Here is a 21,985-nt window from a genome sequence, read left to right as displayed (position 1 = left end):
GATAGGGGTCTCGATACGTTGACGGCCAATGGAAGTAAGCTTGTCGACATGTCGTAAATCGTTTAAAGCCAGATATGCCAGAAAAGGGAAAGAAATAAATAGAAGGATGAATACATTTACCGGATCTCTTAAATTAGGCTCAACTAGTTTTGGGTCCGAGAAACAGAGCCCAGCCCATTATATGTGGCATGGTTTTGATTTAGACTAAGCCCGTATTAGGCCCACTAGAATTAGAGAGGGAAGAAGTTAATGGTCCCCATCATTTTTCTTTTGTTTACTCGTCACACTGTTCTCAACTTATTAATTGAGACTAATTTCATTGAGGTGTCGATTTAGCAAGTCCCCTCATATTGTATCTTGTAGTGCTGGGGCTTCGGCAAAAGCATGTCTGTGTCGTGTATGGAAATAGAGCAAAAAATGACCATATGCATCAGTAAATATCATTTAACCGCAACAGTCAATATCGTCGCGGATACGAATTATTATTATGAAAGCCGTGTAGGATGGTACTGATATAATTTAATTTATAAAACAATTGCGGATAATAACTGCAAGGTAAGAATATTATTATAATCTTTTTACACGTTTTATTTATCTTAAATTTGCGTTACCAAAAATTCAGCTCACGGAATTTTATTTAACTTGCAGCTCGAGTATATACGAAAGGGTTTTACGTTCGAGTTCGCCCAAAGACTAGATTCCTCGGCATCGTGCATAGCATCTACAGTCCGGTGATTGCCCCATTTTTGCAGCCTGCGGAGGCTTCTACAAAATTTTGAAAAATTAAAACTTAAAAATAACAATACACGTCTGAGATTGGATCGATCCATGACAAAAAAACATTCCTTGCTCTTCTTCTGAGGGATTCCTCCCAAAAAGAATTGCTTTGTGAAAAACCAAAAGTCATTCTTTTCTTCCACACTTCCTTTCTTGTGTATATGTGCGTCCGTATACATATATATAATGACAGCTTGGGCCAAATTCTATGATAAGCCACAACATGTCCTCGAGCCTGCCTCGTGTTCCGTCTCGCGATGCCTCGGATACGAGCTTCCAGCTCTATTGGTGCTATCACTGCCACCGCACTGTGAGGGTCGCCGTAGGAAACCCATCCGAGCTCGCCTGCCCTAGGTGTCACGGGCAGTTCCTGGTCGAGATAGATTATACCAGGCCTAGGCTCGTGGTCGATTTCACCCAGTTTGATCCCTCCCCAGAAGCCCGTCTGCTCGAGGCGCTCTCTCTCATCCTCGATCCTCCTATTCGACGGTTGAGCTTCGTTCCTGAAGACCCTCAGCCTGAGCTTGAGGACCGACCTCGCTCCACAAGGCGAGAGATCAATGTGGAAGCTGGGAGGGACCGTACTAACATAGAAAGTGAGATATCAGGGTCCCGGCGGAGGCGCGGACATAGGAGAAACCGTAGTCTCGACAGAGGAGAAGACTTAGACGCGGAATCCGACATTCCTGCTAGACCGAGAACTTGGATAGTTCTTAGACCCATCGATCCTTTTCGACCAATTATACCGCCACCAAGAACAAGAAACATGACGCTAGCGGGAATCGACCCAAGAGAATACTTCACAGGGCCAGGCCTAAATGAGCTTATAGAAGAACTTACACAAAATGACCGGCCTGGGCCCCCTCCAGCCCCCGACTCGGTGATAAATGCAATTCCGATCGTCAAGATCAATGAAGGACATCTTAAAAACGACTCCGATTGTTGCCCCGTGTGCAAGGAAGAGTTCAAGGTAGGGGGCGAAGCAAGGGAATTGCCCTGCAATCATATCTATCACTCTGAATGCATCATCCCATGGCTAAGGCTCCATAATTCCTGCCCAGTCTGCCGGAAGGAGGTGCCGGTCACATCAAGTTCTGATTCTCATGATGGTGACTCAGACTCACAGGATGGAGGACGGTGCAACCGATGGATGAGGAGGAGGAACCTATGGCCATTCCGAACCCGTCATCAACAAGTCCATCCTCGGGCCGGTGAGAACTATTAAAATTTATGCATACGGTGCATATGCTATCCAAGTACATAGTAAATATCCCAAAATTGTATTTCCTCCTGATAAAATGCAGGAGATATGTAAATTGTATCATCTAAGAGCTAAAGAGGAAAAAGATTTGCTTCAGATTTATCGATTTCAATAAAAAAGGCATTAGCATTATACAATTTGCTAAATACATTGTCATTTTTTACCCTATTTTAGTAATTTTTTGTTTTACTCTTTATACTGGATTTATAATTACTCTCTTTTTCTTTCTGCCACTCTAATTTTCCCAGCAGCTCATTGGTGGAATTCATGCTCTATTCTATAAATCTCATAATCTGGCAGGAGGCACATTAATGACTAGGACCAGGAATCAACATTAAGAAAGAGAACTCAAGCCCGTGAAATCACAAAGTATGGCCAAGATCAGTTTCCAACCTCGTAACCTTCAACGCATACCAGAGACTATATGCCAAACTCTAATCTTTTTCCTGCAACTTTCCATTTCAATCAAGATTGTGTTCAAAGTTTATCTGTAACAAGAAATCTTCAATAAAATCACATCAATCCGAGTTGTGATTCATCATAATTGTTGTTCCAGTATTTAAACTAATGAAGCAGCAGCAGCGCATGAAGCAGGACACAATGGAGGAAGATCAGAAACTGAATCAGTTATTTAACTGACAACTCGATCAAACATGAGAATAACTTCAATCCGTAATAAATATCCAAATTATCGAAAAATAGTACCTCAATTGCCGATTAGCTTTCTATAAATAACATCCAGAAACCACAATAACAATGACGATGGTATGTTAATCGATGGACCAATTGCAAGTAGCTCACACCCGCTTGGGTTGGTAGTGGATTCCTGCAGAGAAACCTTCCGTATAAGCTGTGTTCTTGAACATTACCTGCAACAAACATAAATGCGTCATACAATAATACAGGTTCATCAACCACGGTAATAAGGACTAGCTCACAAGACCCGTCTCTCATCGTGAACTCGTGAATATGCAGCCAAATTCAGCGAACCACACAGTGTGCAAGCTATGAAATGCCGTGATCATAGAGGAGGTATAGAGATGAAAATGCTTACAGCAAGATTCTTCAACTCTGCACTAAGATGTTTCCTGATAGTTTTTGAAACCACAGACCCCAGCTGTTCTCCATGTTGCTTGATTGAATCTCCTGTGATCTGCACCAATTGATTTATTAACTCACATTCATCGGTCCCATTAGATCGTGTTAAAGAGAAGAAGAATACAAGTTACCTCCGCAAGTAACAGGGCTGATGTCTTGTCAAGAATTTCTTCCACAAACTGGCCAGCATCAGAGAATGGAACGGGCGGTATAGACCCAACCAATGATTTGTCCTTGGCTTTTTCCACTTTAGCTGGAGCCTTCGTTGGTTTGGCTACACCATTAAACACAACGTGTTACGAGTTAAACCCATCAACAAGAACTTGATCATTACCCAGAGACAAAAGGATTCAAAATGATGATGCAGTTTCTACAGTTTTCATAACATTATGCTTGTTCTGAATTTAATGTCACCGAATCCGTACACATTTTGACTTTAACATAATTGAAGAGCAATAACACTTCCCAGACTATAATGTCTAACCTAACGAGAAAAGTAATCATCAGCTCTATACAATTACCAAAATTATTCTGTTTTATACGAAAAGAGTAATGACAGGTAGCTAAATGTAATGCGTAGTAAATTAGGAATTGGACCCAAGATGTTACCTTTCACTTCTTTAGGTTTAGGGTCTGCAGGGATATGATGCTGAGGCAGACTTTCCAATGAACCTATCTTCTCTGTAGAATCTGGAAGATCTATGCTTTCAGATGGAACAAGAGCAGCTAAATCTGGAGGCTGGTCCTTCCCTACTCTGGGGTTAGCCTGCAGGAGATCCGAAATCAAATGATACTGTCACAGGTACTCCCTTATCCACAAAAGAAAACCTTGACTTCTGATTACCTCCAAGTCAACATATGCGGGTTCTCTCCCAATGGACATGAGGTACTTGTTGAGATCCTTTGCCTGAAGAGCTGGAAGCCATGTGACAAAGTAGGATCGTGAAATTGTAGTGTGATGAAACACAGTGTATCAAAAGAATATATGAGCATTGGTGGAAACAATATAAAATTATAGGATATAACTGCATATATACTTCAGCCTGTGAATAATCTTAAAATATTAAGAAAAGAAAATCTATAAATGATATTTCCTCATGGCACTGCAGTGAGGAAAAACCAATAAAATCCATATATTAAGGAAAGTCTACACACCACTATATATATGCTTCTAGGGCAAACTCCACAATTTCTGCAGTCTTTTTGGTTATTTCTTATCAACATGAAGATCTAAATGGTCACATAAGAATTCCTCCAAAGCAGAAGACTATCTCAGTGTTCTGAGGAAAAATGGACTCTGAATATCAATTTGTGAAAATTTGAAGGGCAGAGAAAGAAACATTGCTTACAGATTGAAGTGTCATTCGCCAGTGGGTGAAAGATGCAGCTCTCCTGGGACTTAAAACCTTGATCAAGAATCAAAGAGACATTCCTGTTCCAAAGAGAGATATAAATAACTAGGTACATATGTTTGACAAAATATTATATGCCAAAAATCGTATATAGCCAACTATACTATGAAGTTTAAATATAAATGACAAGTAGGTACTGTTATGCTTTATTATGAAGTTTACATAGTACAAAACATTTATCATACATTACCAACTTTTTCCCCCATTGTAAACAAGTCTCCAAAGTAGCTTTAGAGTCAATGATAAAAGAATCAGCAATAAGTATCTTAAGTAGGCAGTGTCTGAACAGAAAAGGCTGCAGAAACTTAGTATTGTAATGCAGTTCTCATGTAAGCAGCCTATGTATATATAACGGTATAAAAACTAAAATTTCATCAGAGGCTAGAAACTGTACCAGCTGGTCGATGAGATGACTCAAAATTAGAAAATAACAATATTTCTAGAAGAAATACCTTGCAGATTCATTTGCCAGGGCAAAAGGTGTGACACAGCCCAGTGGTACCTTGACAAAAGAGGGGAATTGATTTGAGGAAAGCTGTTTACACTGATTCTGCACAAAGCTAAATAATAAGGGAAATGATCAAGGAGAAAAACCAACCTGCAGAATCTCACCCAGTGCCTCTTCAGGTGCCATTCTCAGACCACCTTTGCCCAGACCAAGTCTCTGAGAAAGAACTGCTCAACTTCAAAGCCACAAATCACTATGAACATCTCATAGATGTAACCATGCTTGGTAATGAGGCAATGCGGCCATTAACATATGAAATGGATTTTTTACACCAACAAAATCAATAATGAGAAACCGGTGAATAAAATGTATTACCTTTCAGATCTACTTTTGTCTCTGGCAGGGCAGAGATAATATAATATCTGTGTTTCTTGTCCTGCATATACAAGCAACTGTAAGTATTTACCAGTGAATACACTAGAATCCAAAGAAATAAATATTTTTTTTAAAGGAAGGCTAGAACAAAGTGGGAGATGGGAGTCTGCCTCTTCCTCATTAGGAAACATACCTTCAGGAACAAGTTTTTACTGAGTGCACTACCGACATCTCCAACATATTTTGCCTGACAACACATACCTTCCCTTTAAATTTCATTCACCACTCAAAGAAGTTAAGATGGCACAATTAGATTTTCAGAATCTAGCTTCTTACCTGAGCTTCAACTGTCAAAACAACAGGGTGATCATACTTGGTAAAATTAATTCGAAGCTCCTGCAAAGAGAACAGCAGACATACGATAAATTGGACATATCATGGACCTTAATAAGTTGACTACTTTGGCTTTAGCTAGAGGTCGGAAGAAGCTTTCTTATCCAGAGGAGAAAAGAAGGAAGAAGGAAATGGTGCAGGGACCTCCAAAAGAAATTTAGTTAGTACTTAAAAATAAATAACCCAAGTAATTATAGACAACTAAGCCTCTTTTAATATATCCTCCAGCTCATAATTTCCTCCCTCCCGATCCAAGTAATAATAGACAACTAAACCTCTTTTAATATATTCTCCAGCTCTTATTTTCCTCCCTCCCATTCTTCCATGTTTATTTCTTTCTAACAATCTTTTAAATGAGCACTTCATCTATTAAGTTTTTCAAGACACACCCATACTCATACACCAAGACTTTGACAAGTTCAAAATTTCATAAATTGTATAAACAAACAGAAGGGCCACAGTCCTGCGCAGATAACATTCACAGGCAATAGTAACACAAGACATACATGGCAAGAAGGTCAATCTAGTATCATCTTAAAAAACTGTAATCGTTCGGACAAATCTTAGATGCCCATTACATGGTCAGGTGATTATTGTCAAGGTATGATATGAATATCAGATTTTGTTCCAGAAAAATGCTTTAAGTTCTCCAAAACATTAAATTTATTGCTCTCTTCATCCAAATCAGATAAATAGTGTCAAACTAGGCATGAAAATCCCAGAACCTCGAAACCAACTCCAAGAACTTCCCAGTAGCCCCAGATTTACAAAACCACCACTAGTCCTAAAATCATCGAGCATCTCAAAGTCCCTAGGAACTGCAGAACCCTAAACTGCCTTGAAAACGCAGAAGGAAACCCAAAATTACCACTAAACTGCCACCAAATAGCTAAGTAAAATTGCTCTGTGAATCCCATTAAATTTTCCACTACCCTCACGAAAGGCCCGAGGCTGACACCCACGGGAATGCATTGGGATGAATCAAGGGATCTTTAGATGGTCAGCTGCTTAAATTTTTCAATACATAGAGCCGAACCCAAGCCATTTCCACCAGTGATACAAGAAAGAGCTTGGGGAAGGATGCTTTCAGACTATGCAATCTATATCTTTTCAACACCCATCATTGCAAAGCTAACCAATATAGTTTCTCATCAGCTTCTATACCTCGTTGAAGCCCGAACAAGGAAAACAAACGAAACAAAGATCGCAACTTGCAACGGCCCTCAGTTTCTCGACCAACAATATTCACAGCCGATGACGCCCACCATTACAACGACAAAGAGAGGAACAGCCAGAGAAATATTCAAGAACCTGTAAATGAGCTAGCAATTGTTCCCTTGTATAGCCCATCACTTCAAGCAGGGAACGGAGATAAAGTGGGAGACGATCGGAGGCAGTTGAGGTAGTCAGATTAAGAGCAGTATTACACTCCTGCATGGACCATCAGGCGACAAAATTCAATCCAGTGACCAATCCGCCAAGGAATCAACAGGAGTTTCAGACCCGAAACCAATACCGTCACCTCTTGCAATCCTCCGGCAGGATGACGCGGTGGGTGCAGCGGCCGGGGACCCCCTTCAGCCGCCTTCACACAGAGACGTCGACGACGACAGCAGAAAGAAGCGAAAGTGATTGGAAAGAATGTCAATTACGCCGCGCCGGAGGCTCTCTTTCATCTGTTTCCCCTGTCGCATGAAACTGCGGTGGTCCAGTTGGGACTCATGACTGGGCCGTGGGCTCAACTTCTTCTTAGCTTGGGCCGACTCATATTAGGCCCAATAGCAGACCTAACATTGCGCACAACGGGTGGTCCCTTTTTCTTTTCTTTTTTTTCCTTCTTTCTGGAAAGAGTAAATATAATCGCTTTATCTTTGTTCCCCCCTGAAATTGAAATTATTTCAAGGTAAAAAAGAAAAAGAAAAACGAATCCTTTCAAATCTTCTATCTATCTATAAATAAATTAAATTAAAACCATTGTCCTATATTGGAACCAAAACCGACTTTTTTTCCTAAATTCTAATTTTTATATTTTCATTTTTTTTAATTTTCCCTTTCTTTCAGTATTTTTGCATTTGACCAAAAAAGTTGCTGATAATCTAGTCAATTGTTCGAGACAAACAATCAAGTGGTTATTGTCCGATCAAGGCCCTAGCAATTGTTTTATTTTTTTAAAATTCCTATATTTTTTAAAAAAATTACATTTTAACTCCTGTTGCTAGTATTTTAAATTCAACCTGATCAAAATAGTAAGTAATTGAGGTCGACCCGTCGAGATAAATGATCCAGTCATTATACTCAATCAATTATTTCTAGAAAAATAAAATTTCCCCAACATTTTTCAAAAGAAGAAGAAGAAATGTGGTATTATAAATACTATATATGTAAATTAGGATATCTATGACTTTCTTTCAAAGTTTAGGTTACGATTGGAAAACCTTCTCCCACTCTTGGGAGTGGACCAATAAACATTCCAAACACATTACCTTTAGATTTTATCATTTTTTTTTTAAAGAAAAGTTACATATCCTAAGGGTTTAGTTTTGGGAGGGCGAGATTCTTAAGGGGACGAACTATATGATAGTTTTCCTGAATTAGGAAAACAAATATAAGAAATTTCATTAATATTTGAATGACTATGCGTAAATTTCTTTAAGGCATAAAAATTTTATGAGGCAACTGCTACCCCTAGCCCCCCTCGATCCTTCCCTGTTCATATCATTAATTTAGCTAAGGAACATCAGTAACGAGTCGAGAGAAGGAAATTCCAATTACATCATTTGAAAGAAAAATGTCTAAGATTTTATCATAACAAGTCATATGAGACAGTTTTTGGAACCGCAACGAAGCGCCATCATAATGCCTAGTTTCAAGCTAAAAATTGAACGACAATCAAAACATTTTTCGTACATGTTAATTTCACATCTTCCGACTTCCCATCTCGCGGCCAAGTCCACCCCAATGTCGGCGAGGCTCCGCCCCACCTTTCAGCGGCATAGTGGGCCCTACCCTCCTCCAACCCCTCCATTGACAACAACAATGATGGGGAACACCACGATAGGCTCCGCCCTCCACCAATGGCGACTGCAAGCTGTGGACCAAGAGGATCTTTAGGGAGGAGAATGAGATCATTGCACCTCAAGAGCTTCTACAAATCCATGAATAATTGCTTCTCCTCCTCAACCACAAAGATCGACCTGTCGACTTTCGAGAAGATGAACAGGTCCCTCGTGTCCAAGTTCACCGGCACCCAACTGTCAAAATGTTCTAGCGGATGAGGGCCAAGTACTAGAAGCAATCTTGCACTAAGTCCTACATCAAGACCCCACACAACCGAGAACTCTACCGGTATGTATGGATTGAGTAATTGGGATGAAAAGGAAGGGGTGGTGTTGATACAAAAATTTGGCATATATTTTATATACATCGAATACACCTCATTGGGAGCTTAATGATCTCCACTTTTACAAACATGCACTCCATCTCACTCTCTCTGGTGAGCTTAACTCTTCTATCTCTCTGTTTGTCGATTCACGATGTGATCATATTCTCAGAGTGCAAAATTGATATTGATAGTTACAAGAATCTTTCACTACACTATCCGCTAAGTCCACTGTCTAGTTGTAATCAATAATTTTGGATTATATTTTTTTGAAGTATTTGTTGTTTTAAAATTTAGTTTATAGTCTTCTTTTTTTTTTTTTGTCCGAGCCTAAATGAGCCAAACTCAAGCATTAGCTCAACCTGAGCTCGAGCTCGAGTCTGAGCCGAGCTTGACCCGGCCTGACTTTTCTACTAAACTTGGCCCATTGACCAAACCTTCTACAAGCTGAGCCCAAGCCTTTGATTTGTCTGACGCACTGAGCTCAAGCTTGGGCTTTCAGGCTCGATCAAGCTCAAGCCCAAGCTTGAACATAGGAAAAGTTTGACAAGCCCAAACTTGAACCTTGTACATTCGGGCTCGACTTGGCTCGACTTGGCTCGACTCAGCTCAGCTCAGCTCGTTTACACCCCTACTCACAATCATAAATAAGAAATTACAAAATATATCAAAAGAATGTGTAGCGCGGTGACCTATGCCATTGCCGGTTGATCTAGAGGTTGTAGATTTGATACATATTAGGACTACCCGTATCTCTTTATTAATTATATAGGATTTCTTTTTCATTATATGAGTTTTGATACCTCTTTTATAATTGAAAAGGAAATGACAAGTATATGTTTCTTTCCTTCTTTTGTTATTTCCCCCTCTTTTGTTTTTGGTTTCATTCTGATGAACTTTTCTAGGTTTCTGGACAAGTATATTATAGAAGAAGATCGATAGATCCCACATGAGATCACATGAAATGTTCTTACGTGTAGTTTTATCATAAAAAGTTGACACATTTAAATATATCATGGTCATGGGTGGGGCCATAATCTGAGGGAAAGAAAAAGAAATGGTCAAAAGTTGTCAAATGGTCCCAGTCATATGCATGCACTCCTGGTCAGTTCAAAGAATCCTACCTTAGCTAAGGCAATCATAACAATGTATGGTTTTATAGCACACACAGAGAAATTCAGGAGACCATATCCATTGTAAGGGACAATAAAGCATGGATACCCATGACGACCTTAAGTCGATACTAGAAGGAAATATCATGTGCAATAGAGATTTTTTTTTTCCCCAACTACGATACAATTTTGGTATATAAGTTATAACCTTCCACAGCCCCGAAAACTGAGAGAACTTTCCCAGGAAATATTTTATTACTTATTTCTAATTTTCTAGAGAAATTTCTTCGGAATTATTAAAAAAAATTCTGAGGCAAATGTACTTTTTGGATGGATTCTCGAGAGATTTTTTTCTCCGGAAATGGCAAAACTTCTAGTAGTGTAATTGATGTATGCATATGGCTTCATGTAATATACTTTTATTTTTTCGGTTGCAGGGAAAACATATGACCCATTACAATAAAATGAAAATTCTAGCAACTTCTTGTAATGTACTTTCATAATCCAAGCACAAGTGAAGCCTGCTCACTTAGTGAGCATTTTGCTAATGAAATCAAAATCTCATAGATTAGATCATCCATCAATTAGATATATGCAAAATGTTGTCATTTCGTTTTAATAACATGTATTATAGATAGATAAAAGGGTAGAGCTCAATATTGTATTTTTTTGCATTTATTTCCTCAAAAATGTTGTTTAAACTTTGAAAAAGATGCATTTGTATCCCTTGAAGTATCTCTTCAATTGCAATAGTTTATTATACAGTTGCATATACCTTTTCATATAGATTAAGCACCCTACACCAGTCTCTATGTCTAAATCATCATTAGATTTCTCTATTGAAATGTAACAAAGAAAATATCTATACTTATTTTAAGGAAAACAATAAAAATATTTATACTTATTTATACACATATGACGTTCTATCTATATCTATATTGCCCATAAAAATGTGAAAATTTCTCCGTATTGCGATTTTAAAGATACCTGTATTTTATACCTTGAAATTCCTAACTTGCCCATTTCTGTCTACTTTGTTTTTTTCCTTCATCGTCAATAAAGCATAAACAGAATTTATTAGCAAGATATAAACAGAAAATGAGGGGAAAAAAATTTACTGCCAGGTAGAACGAGGTAATCCTCTATTTCAGATAACATAATAAATTTTGCAAAGGGTTATTGACTAAACTTTTGTAACTATTTTAAAAATAGCACAAACCTCTTTTTGACAAATAAAATCACGGATTTTAATTCGATTGTCATTTCTGTCATCCGACTAATTTTCCATCCAATTTGTTGATGTAGTGGCAGACGTGCTTAGGTATCAACGGTATCATGCCATGTTAGCAAAATAATAATAATAATAATAAGGGTAAACTACAAAAAAAACCTAAATTTTGTAAAACGTCTCAGTTTTGTCATAAATTTTACTTTGTAACAAAGAAAACCACATGTTTTGATAATCGTCTCAGATTTGGCCTCCGTTACTATTACGTTAAAATTTTCGTCTATTTGCCTACGTGGACTTTATAGGACCCACCAAATTTGTACATCATCTTCTCTTTTCTTACAAAAATAACATAAGTTTTCATAAAAGTTTCAGTTTTGTTCTAGATTTTGATTTGTAATTTTTAAAAAATACATGTCAACACTCTATTTTGGTTCACCGGCTCCAAGAGAGAACATCAACAGCATTTCTGGTTACAACCCGAAAACTATTACAAAAGAAGACCCAACAAACCCCAGGTTACTATTCACAGTCGGGTTACTTTCCACTGATGGATGATTAAAATGACATTTTTGCCCTTCCTCCTTGTGATCATGCTAGGTTGTCGATTTCGAATTTTCCTCATGCTAAGATCCTCCGTGCATCGCTCCCGGGGCCGTCCAGTTGACATGGTTGACCCGGTTGTGAATAGTAACCCAGGTTTTGTTGGGTCTTCTTCTGTAATAGTTTTCGGGTTGTAGTTAGGAATGCTGTTGATGTCTCTCCTGGAGCCAGTGGATCAAAACGAAGTACTGACATGTATTTTTTTAAAAATTACAAATTAAAATCTAGAACAAAACTGAAACTTTTATGAAAACTTACGCTATTTTTGTAAAGAAAAGAGAAGATGATTAAATGTGCAAATTTGGTGGATCCCATAAAATCCACGCAGGCAAATAAAAACAGAAATATTAACGGAATAGTAACGGAGACCAAATCTAAGACAATTATCAAAATATGTGGTTTTTTTTGTTACAAAGTAAAATTTAGGACAAAATTGAAACGATTTATAAAATTTAGGTTTTTTTTCAATTTACCCTAATAATAATAATGAAAACAAAAGAAAAGTATAAGAAATTAAAAAAAGGAAAAGCTTGTTGGAGAAGGCGTTGTCCTTGCTGACTAGGCCAACCCCGGACTGAGTTATGGCGGGCTCAAAACACGTTGGCGACCTCCGTCCGGGCATGGGTGATCAGCAGGGGTGCCCACAACCCCCAATTTGAGGAACCCAGCAGTCTATCATGGAAGAGGAAGAGGTTGAAAAGAGGAATGGGAATTATCGTGAAGTTATGGACTATTATAGCGCGATGTAAGGATGAATATTTATTCCATGAATTTTGATGTGAATTGTATAAGTTTTAAATATATCGACAATTATGATATTTTTTGAAGACTTTTTAGATATAATATGATATATATAGTGAAATTTAAGGTTTCAAGCATTTTTGTTCATTAGTTTTTTTCGGTAAATATTTTTGTTCATGGCTTGTAATAACATATGTTTTTACAAGCCGTAAAAACATAAGTTTCGGAATATCTTAGGTTGTGTTCATGGTCTGTTAAAATTTTTAAAGTTTTTAAGGGTTAAGCTCTCACACAAAAATACTAGCGGTTTCACTAAGCGTTGAGAGGCGACCCTCACGAAAAGATCCTTTTCCCGAGGGCCATGACCCTTAGCAAATAGTAGCATTTCCCAAGGGGTGGACAACCGCTAGGTTAGTGGATGCTCTTATTGAAGGAGGTGGCCGTTGGGAAATAAGGTTTCTCTTGATGGTCGCTCACTGACCCTTAGCTAATCCTTTAGCCATGCAATCTTTCTTGTAGACGCCTGAAGGTCAGTCACCCTCAGAAAAAGCTTTTCTCGACGGTTTTGTCGCTTTTTGTTGAGGGTTGTGGCGCCCTAGTAAATATCCAGTTTTTTGTAGTGCATTGTTCCAAGAGAGATCAGAAAATTTTAAAATGATTTTATGCTAAAACTAGTAAAAATTATGACATACGACTCACCTGAAATTATAGTACGTCGAAATAGAATAATTTTACTTCTAGATGTTTTGAAAGAATTGAAACAGTAAAATTCAAAGATGACATGGAGCGTTGGCAAGTTCTATAAAAACCAAAATGTCAAAAGGCATTAAAAATAATTCGAGATGGCATCAATTTTCTACGGCCCCCATATTCCTTCCTATTAAATATCTGACATGTATCTTTGAATACGGAAACCATGGAGCTCTGGGCCATTATATTTCATTAGAAAAGAAAATGGCAAACATCATGGGGTCTCCGAATTGGAGAAACCAATAAATCAACCCTTAAATTTGCAATTAAATGGTTATAAAATATATTGAAAACTTCTTCTATAATCCTATCTCCTTATATGGAGTGATAAAGCACCAACCGAATTGCAACAATGACAAAGTATTAGTAATTTAAATAATTCCCGTAATTTTTCTTATCTTGGCAATATGATTGCTTCTTTCTCATCACGATAGCGTCAAATAACACAAGATTTCTCCAGAATATTCCCACGTCAAGAGAAAATTGGCTAGTATGACTAATTGAGGTGCCTCAGACATCTACAGAATCATCAATTATTATAACAAATTGAAGAAACAAAATATAGATGCGCCATCTAAGCGAACTTGGCAAGTCCTTAGCTCTAGGTGAGTGTCTTTACTGCTCCAACTAGATTAGTTAAACGTAATTTTATCATAGCTTGAATTGGATTAAATCCAACGAATCATCTCTAATTTCATCTACATTAATTATTGGTACATAGTCAAAGCCTTCACTTGGCAATTAAAAAAGAGTCTTGGTACACTAGGCCAGGTGTGAAGTGGCAAACTCGAAACCATGAGATCGAGAGTTCCATTTTCGTTAGTGGAACTTTAAGCCGCTTGGGATCTTCAAAATCTGGAGGCTGGGGCCCCCCATCGGCCACCTACCCTCAGATCGAGGTCGTCGACCAGTTCAGGCTACGCCAGCGGCCTCGATCGGGGGATGGGTGGCTAGCAAGGGTATCCCCATCCTCTTCTCTGATGCCCCTTAATTTTTTTTTGTTCCCTCAAGTTCCATTTTCCACAAAACCTTCCAAAAAAAGCCATCGACATAAAACCATGCTATATGGTGAAAGAATAGATATAATGTTATGGGATGAACAAGAATTTTAATTTTTTGTGAAGTATGTGAAATTATTTCATTTTATGCTACATAATGAAAATGATAAAAAATATTGTGATGTATGGTGTTATTTTCCCTTTATATTATTATTTTTTCTCCTGCCAAGGGAGCTAGCTACTAAGAAAGTTCTTAAAGGACAACTATAGACCTATTATATACCTTTAGATAACTTCTTATGATATGAATCTAATCATAAAAATAGCTAGTAAGTTCTTAAAGGACAACTATAGACTTATTATATATCGTCATATAACTTTTTATGATATGCCCACCGGAAAAAAAAAGGAAAAAGAAAAACTTTCTTGTCATATGAATCTATCTAATCATAAAAGTTGAGATCTAGCAGTATATAGTGATGAGAACCGTTCCTTAGGTGGAAGACAGAATTCATTACTAGTATGATGATTCGATGGACAAGATACAATTAGAAGCTTACAAGATATAATTAACAAAAAGAAAAATATAAATTTTTTTTGGCCTTATTGATTTCCAAAATGGAATTTGAGATATGACACAATTTGTGGGAAAATCATACAGAAGTTCGACATCAGTGTCATGAACTCACATGGGAGAGTCCAAAAAATGTCTCTACCCATGTGGGTTTTCTCCTACAATAATAATAAAATTAATTTCACTATAAAATACACCTTCGGCCGCTGTCAGTAATTTCCTGAATATCAATGAACAAATTACCGAGAAAATTTAATAATAAATATTTTGTGTAAACTAAAATTTTCGTATCAGCAGAAGCTCCACAGCCGAATATCGCCTTCTTCATTGAAGAAATCATCCATCAAGAAATTGGTAGCGATAGCGGTATCTAATGCTGCTCCATTGACCATTAGATCAACGTACTTTGGCGACTCCAACTTGCACCATGAGTCCATGGCGCTCGTCGGTTCGCTCTTGTGGCTTCCCCAGAATGGATCATAGCCACAAGCTGGTGAAACCTCATCATCGTGCTGATCCGATGGTGAAGAGTAAGACATTGACGGGGAGGAGTCGGCGATGGACGGAGAGAGGGAAGGCGGTGGAGGTGGTGCCAAAGGTGGGGCAGCCCCTCCCAATGCCTTTGCACTGCCACCAGTGGCTGCAGCAGCAGCAGCAGCTGCCACTCTCTGAATGGATTTCGGGGACATCAGGGGGTTGCCATCGTGGGGAATGCCATAGTACGAGGCAGAAGAGATCGGGAAGTTGAGGCTTGAGCTGGCGGAGGAACCCTTGATGCAGAGGAGCGCGGCGTCGTAAGCTCGGGCGGCTGCTTCAGGGGTGGAGTAGGACCCGAGCCAGATTCGGGTTTTCTGATTCGGTGCTCGGATCTCCGACACCCATGATCCCCAGCTCCTCATCCTCACACCCTTGTACTTCTTCTTCATATTCTTATTAACAGAGGACGGTGAAGCCTCGGATGACGCAGTAGGAGAAGTCGGGTGTAGCTTTGATGACTGGATTTTCTGCTCAGACTTCACCATAGTTAAGCCTGTGAGCGTTGAAGTTATAATGAGAAGGGAAGGGTTTGGAGTCTCTTTGGGAGTGTGTGTAAGTGATGTTTTGTTTCTTCTTTTGGTCTGAAATTGAAGAGAAGCAATGTAATATTTGGGAGATTGGGGATGACTACATGAACGTTTGAGAGAGGAAGTTGATGGCATATTTATAGATACTGCGGGATGAAGAGGGAAAGAAGGCAGGCATGGGAAAGAGAAACATGTAGGCAGCTTCCCTTTTCCCTTCTTGGTCAATTTTCAAAAGTAAAACAGTTTTTGTATTTTGCATATGCAGTGAGGTTATGTCTGAATTAGTTTGCGCATCTCAATTAGTTCACCCTTCTCGGATAAATCAAAAGCAAGTCATTCATGCCTTTAGGGAACTTTAACAAGGTGTAAAATACAACGCATACAACCATCAAATGGAATTCCTTGATATTGAGCGACTGATAGTTTCTTTTTTGACGAGCCGACGAGGTATATTCAGTTTATAGATTGAAACTTACGGTTTTTCGAATGTCAGCTTCACTCTACCTATGATATGCTTGGCAGTATTTTTTCCCCTCAATTTGTGTAAGATGCTGAATATAAATGGAACCTCGGCCTAGAAAGACATTTCCATTTTATTTTTTTTTGGGTATACTTCATGTTTTTGACAAGTATGGATAGATTGTATACTGCATTCAGCTGCCTCGGGCCGCTGGTTCCACTTCATGTTTCTTCTATTATTATGGTGAGTTTTATAGTGTGTTTGATTTTAGAGTTGAGTTGAGTTTTGATTTTAATTTGGTTGTAATAATTGTATTGTTGAATTATGAGAAAAATTGTGGAAAAATAATGAATAGTTGAAAGAATTTAGTATTAAAAATTAAATTGAGTATAATAAAGTTGTATGTGGGTTTATGTATGAGGTCCACCTTTTTAACTTTGAAGAGTTAATTTTTGTTGTGTAGTAAGTAGAGTTAAACTTTTAAAATCTAATTACGAAACCAAACGGAGCATTAGAACTTGGTAGTTACAATGAACATATATGTATATATATATATATATATTTTTTTTTTTTTGTGCCCTACAATGAACATATATATATATATATATATTTTTAATTATGACATGTGTATTGAGCATAGAGCAAAATAGATGGTTGTATAGATTAGGGTTTCATCGACTTATCTGAATCTTTTGCCCACCGTCGTTTATGTACGTCGACTTTATAGCTGCTCCTTTTCTCTAAGTAATGGGAAAAAAAAAAAGAACTCTCTCTAGTTAACAAAAAAATATTATTTTCTTGCTATGTGAAATGTGACCCTTATATTATAACAGCTGAAAAAGGTGTGAAAAATGTCTACTCCAAAGGGGAAAAAGTCGTAGACCAGCTTGGAAACACACACAAACACACATGATAATATGAAATTATAAGGAAAACAAAAAAAGAAGGGAGGTCTTTAGCTTGTGTTTCTGACTTAGTGAACAAGTCAGACTTCTTGGTAAAGTGACTAGATCAAGTATATGAAAATCAAAGGCAAAACTGAGAGAGGGGTGATTAATGAGAAAGGCCTGGGCGTCATGCAATGAAAACACTAGCTAAGAGCTTCCCGATTCAGTTATCGCTAATGAGAGTTAGCGTACTCATTTATTTATCCTTTTCATTCTTTTTATAATAGATTCGTGAATTTCTCTTAATATTGAAATAAAGAGAACAGTTAATTTCAATTCTAATTTCAGCAAATGATAATCTGGGTCTTGTATGGCCGACTTTTAAATATTATATTGTTTTCTTCTGGGGAAAGATATGTTCAAAATAGATTTCACATCCTCTCTTGGCTAAATTGATGCCATATATATAATATTATATATATGGAAAATTTAATAGAATTTGCAGACATGTGTAATGCAGAGAGAGTTGAAAGGAAACATAGGATGCTAGAGAGAGATGAAACTTCCCGGATACATGATAATAAAACCCTTATATATTAAATATTATCAGCAATATATTACTTATATATAAATATATCATTATTAACTTATTAAGATTTATTAAAATTATATATATATATATATGAGTGTTTTTTCTGCTTATGCGAAAGAATTCAGCAGCACAGCTGTGAATGCTCTGTCTCGCGCAACTCTAAAAACCGCGTACGATGTTATGGGACTGAGTTTGAAAGGGCCCAACCAATGCTGATGTTTCTCTCTCTCTTTACTTTCCTGTTTCGTTTTAAAAATTCGGATCCAACCTAATATCTCTATCTGAGGCAGTCCAATCAGATCATTTATATTAGACGTAGCGCATCCAAGGTATATCTATTTCATGACTTCTCAATATGAGGATAGGCAGTACGCATTAACCTCAACTGTTTTTTTCTGGTGGTGTACTTTGAAGCTGCTTACGATTGCTTGGATTGACTTCCATTTCAAGTCTCTTTCCTTCCTCTTTCCGAATATTATGCAGTCCAGTGAAGTATTGAGTGGGATCCTCCTCCCACAAATATCATTATTACCATTATCATCATAATTTAAAATGTACGGAATTATTATTATTATATATATATATATTATATGTATGTATGTATGGGCTAGCTGGTAAAATCATATGTTTTGACTTTTGTCCTATTTGGTACACGATAGGTTACTCGTCACTTCACAGCGAAATATTTTAGTGTTGTAGTATAACCTTGCTCGTGCACGTTATATTTTCTAACAGGAAAGTATGGCTACGTGAAGTAGATTGGACTCGTTGGATCGATAGAACCTAAACATACGTAGACGAGGAAGTGTATAGAATCCACACAAGATAAGTTGAAGTATCGAATCATTGGTCGGTTTCGGATGAAGAGACTGATGAACAGAATTAATTGAGCGCATCATGGATTCCCCTTTGAAGCATCGCAGACTTGAACAAGATGAAAGGAAGAAGATCAGTACATGTTTGACGATTAACGAATAGGCCCTAAAAACACTCCACAGACGTCGAAATTGAGGCAATAATTTGACACATGCGAACGAGTCCAATCCCATGGAACTGGCTAAAAATTATAGTACATTATCACATTGATTCATCTCTTGATTCACTTGATAAGTGAAAATTCACACCTATTAATTCAACATTTTCTTAAACTTTAGGGTTTAAAGTTTAAGAATCGGGATTTGAATCAACAGCGAAGTAATTTCACTGTAAAAAAATAATTATAATTGGTAAATTTTAATTTTCTTAAAGTATTAAAATTCTGAAGAGTGGATTGCTGCCTCCTCTCGACTCGCCCAGCTGTCGAATCGAAGTTCGGACAAGTGCATCGAAATAAAGACTTACTAAGAGAGTACTACGTGTTTGAAGTACCAAAAGAATACTGCGTCAATCCGTACAAAGTGCTCTCTCTCTCTCTCTCTCTCTCTCTCTCTCTCTCTCTCTCTCTCTCTCTCTATGTCCTCCCTCTCTTTCCTCGCTCGTTCCCACCCTACAAATCAACAAAGCATCAATTTATCAATTGTTAATTTATATGCTATAATAGCACACAACGGGCGACACTTCAAAATTGAGTTTTCAAGAGATAGCGATTTTCTGATTTCAGTGTGTGCATCACTTATCCCAGAATTTAATGGATCCCGACTAATTCAAATTTGAAATCTATCGGTTTATTAAGAGATAAAACTTTGATATTACTTAATAGAAATAATCAGCGAACCACCTTAACTAAGGCATATCATTTGCATTTTGCTTTTCTCGAAGGCATGTATGAGTACCAGGTGGCTGACAGCAATAATCAATGACAATTAAAAATTATTTTTGTATTAAATATGTTTTCATTTTCAGGCCATATCCTCCAATTTTTTAATTGTTCATCGTTGTGATGAAATATATTTATAAAAGGACTCCAACAATTGGTTTTGCCAATCTGAAATGGCCAGGAAGTTTCCATTTCCATATGAGTTTTGAAACCGATGCCATAGGTCTAAAGCTCTTTCATGGCGTTTTTATACCCCGGATCCATGTGGGTCCTTTTTATATGTCCTCTAACATCTAACAATTGCTATGGCCAGTCCAATAAATTGGCCTTATATCATGACAAGAAAAACGGGCTTCAGTGACGGAAGATTTGTGGAGGAAAAATCCGTCACGAACTTGTGATAAATCCATGACAGAACAATTATGGCGACAGCATCTCACAAACATTAGCAGATTTATAACTGAATTTTCTGACACAGAAATTATCCGTCATTGATCCTTCAAAGTTTTAGCAAGAAGCTTTGCGCACAATTTTTATAAGCCGATTCAGTAACTGAATGTGATGGATGTTTTGCCGTCACTCTTTTCTGTCACTAATCCGTGATTGATAAAGTTTGTCACAGATCTGTCACTGGTTACTATCCTTTTAGTGACGATTCAATGATGGAAATTTAAATTCTAAAAAAATAATAAAAAAAAGAAAAAATTATTATGCTATTTCGTGAGCTCTCTTTGTGGGTTTTCTGTACTGTTTCACAGCATTTCTAAGCGCGCGCTCTCCTTTAGCACTTCGCTCACCCCATGTAAACAGCCAGAAAGGGTACATGCGATGAAGGTTAACTATTAACCGGTCGATATTGGCCCGTCTTGCTACACTACAAAAGATAAGTTAGCATCAATAAATTGTTATGCGTTATAACCTCTTGGATATCCTATACATTTTTAATGCCCCTCTTACGCTTAGGCCCCGTATATAAGTATGATCAAATACTAGGCTAAACAAGCTTCAAACGGACGTAATTCAGGTAATTATTCAAGATTCGAACTCCAAACCATATTGTTTTTCAAGTCCGGATCTTAATTAATTTCTACTTTTCAGGGGAATGGCTCACAAATTGATGAAGCTTGCAAAGAAGTTTTCTCTAGCTCTGAGTTTTGACTATCTTCAGAAATAACGAAAATACTTAGCTAATTGATGATGCATCTCATCTTTTAAGCCAAAGCTTTATGTAAAGTGTTGAATCTTTAGTGATGAAATAAAACGGTGTGAATTTTGGATGTACTCTACCTTCTTTGAGCAAGAAACTGTAAAACTCTCGCACTAGCTGTTGAAATCAATAGTTATAGGTCTTCTTAATAGTTCATTTATGGACGCATTAATCTTATGGAACTTATTATTTTACTTTTGTAAGAGGCGTCATGATAATTAGATATTCCAAAATCATTTGATAGCGAACAGTTAAACCTTGACTTCTGAAAGGCAATCACTCAGTTTTACAGTAATTATCAAACCTACTATGGATCTTAAGTGTGAGATATAAGGGAAAGCACTCGATTAGCTATTAAATAAAATTAGGTCTGAAATTTCAACTTGAGCTCAACAAATTAATTCTACAAACCTTACGATCTATCTCTAATCAGGTTGCAAGCTGAGCTAGTATAAGCTAGGAGTGAGCAGGAGTACTTTTGATTGGTATTGACTTTGTTGGAGATATCATTCTGTTTTGGTACGATTGGTATTGACTTGTTGGAGCTATTATCGTTTGGACTATTGGTAATGAACTTTGGCTCTTATTTTGTTTTGGACAAGAAGTATTAAGGATATGTTGAACTCCGTATTGCTTTTGTGAAAGGATGGATTATGTAATTTATGTATGTGATGCGGATATGTGTTTGAAAAAGGTTGAAAAGTAGTAGAATTAAGTGAATTTGGCGATGCAGATTGAGAATTAATGAGGGATTTGTGATGGAATTTCACTGTGATTTGCGAATCAGTGACTGATTTCAGTCACTAATCTAAAACAAAATTCTCATGAAAATAGTTTCATTGATCCATCACATAAGTACGTCGCCAATCC

At 37.4% G+C, this 21,985-nt stretch overlaps 3 protein-coding genes across 6 annotated transcripts; 1 reads left to right on the top strand and 2 right to left on the bottom strand.

Moving 5' to 3' along the window:
• The first annotated feature begins 988 nt into the window (after nt 1–988).
• On the top strand, nt 989–2,576 carry LOC116188481 (E3 ubiquitin-protein ligase RZF1). Of its 3 annotated transcripts, none has more exons than XM_031517866.1 (2): nt 989–1,988; nt 2,339–2,576. In XM_031517866.1, the coding sequence occupies exons 1-2, from the start codon at nt 1,001–1,003 to the stop codon at nt 2,374–2,376; spliced, it is 1,026 nt and encodes a 341-aa protein (XP_031373726.1). In that variant the 5' UTR covers nt 989–1,000; the 3' UTR covers nt 2,377–2,576. The 3 variants fall into 3 exon arrangements, with proteins under 3 accessions (XP_031373726.1, XP_031373729.1, XP_031373727.1); XM_031517869.1 differs by having other exon boundaries at nt 2,290–2,576; XM_031517867.1 differs by having other exon boundaries at nt 2,287–2,576.
• A 68-nt stretch (nt 2,577–2,644) lies between these two features.
• LOC116188483 (prolyl-tRNA synthetase associated domain-containing protein 1) lies at nt 2,645–7,448 on the bottom strand. 2 transcript variants are annotated; one of them, XM_031517870.1, is made up of 13 exons: nt 7,287–7,448; nt 7,076–7,195; nt 5,708–5,767; nt 5,565–5,618; nt 5,372–5,432; nt 5,147–5,223; nt 5,001–5,050; nt 4,486–4,568; nt 3,981–4,051; nt 3,746–3,902; nt 3,268–3,410; nt 3,093–3,191; nt 2,645–2,907 (listed from the first exon to the last, which is right to left on the bottom strand). In XM_031517870.1, exons 2-13 carry the CDS (start codon nt 7,112–7,114, stop codon nt 2,836–2,838), a joined length of 966 nt encoding a protein of 321 aa, XP_031373730.1. In that variant the 5' UTR covers nt 7,115–7,195; nt 7,287–7,448; the 3' UTR covers nt 2,645–2,835. The 2 variants fall into 2 exon arrangements, with proteins under 2 accessions (XP_031373730.1, XP_031373731.1); XM_031517871.1 differs by having other exon boundaries at nt 7,281–7,441.
• Nucleotides 7,449–15,154: 7,706 nt separating this feature from the next.
• On the bottom strand, nt 15,155–16,347 carry LOC116187239 (ethylene-responsive transcription factor ERF014). The gene has a single exon (XM_031515891.1). It carries the CDS (start codon nt 16,169–16,171, stop codon nt 15,440–15,442), a length of 732 nt encoding a protein of 243 aa, XP_031371751.1. The 5' UTR covers nt 16,172–16,347; the 3' UTR covers nt 15,155–15,439.
• Between the last annotated feature and the right edge of the window lie 5,638 nt (nt 16,348–21,985).

The sequence above is a fragment of the Punica granatum genome, chromosome 8 (assembly GCF_007655135.1).
Source record: "Punica granatum isolate Tunisia-2019 chromosome 8, ASM765513v2, whole genome shotgun sequence".
Taxonomy (NCBI): domain Eukaryota; kingdom Viridiplantae; phylum Streptophyta; class Magnoliopsida; order Myrtales; family Lythraceae; genus Punica; species Punica granatum.
The sequence above is the reverse complement of the archived record's forward strand: the minus strand, read 5'-3'. Positions and strand labels throughout refer to the sequence as shown.

Excerpts from the sequence above, each read along its gene's own strand:
- LOC116188481 (XM_031517866.1), top strand. The coding sequence starts at position 1,001 with ATGTCCTCGAGCCTGCCTCGTGTTCCGTCTCGCGATGCCTCGGATACG. Across the intron at positions 1,989-2,338 it reads ACAAGTCCATCCTCGGGCCG|GAGGCACATTAATGACTAGG; the intron begins GTGAGAACTATT and ends ATAATCTGGCAG.
- LOC116188483 (XM_031517870.1), bottom strand. The coding sequence starts at position 7,114 with ATGGGCTATACAAGGGAACAATTGCTAGCTCATTTACAG. Across the intron at positions 3,411-3,745 it reads TAAACCTAAAGAAGTGAAAG|CCAAACCAACGAAGGCTCCA; the intron begins GTAACATCTTGG and ends TTAATGGTGTAG. Across the intron at positions 3,192-3,267 it reads CAGCCCTGTTACTTGCGGAG|ATCACAGGAGATTCAATCAA; the intron begins GTAACTTGTATT and ends CAATTGGTGCAG.
- LOC116187239 (XM_031515891.1), bottom strand. The coding sequence starts at position 16,171 with ATGGTGAAGTCTGAGCAGAAAATCCAGTCATCAAAGCTACACCCGACT.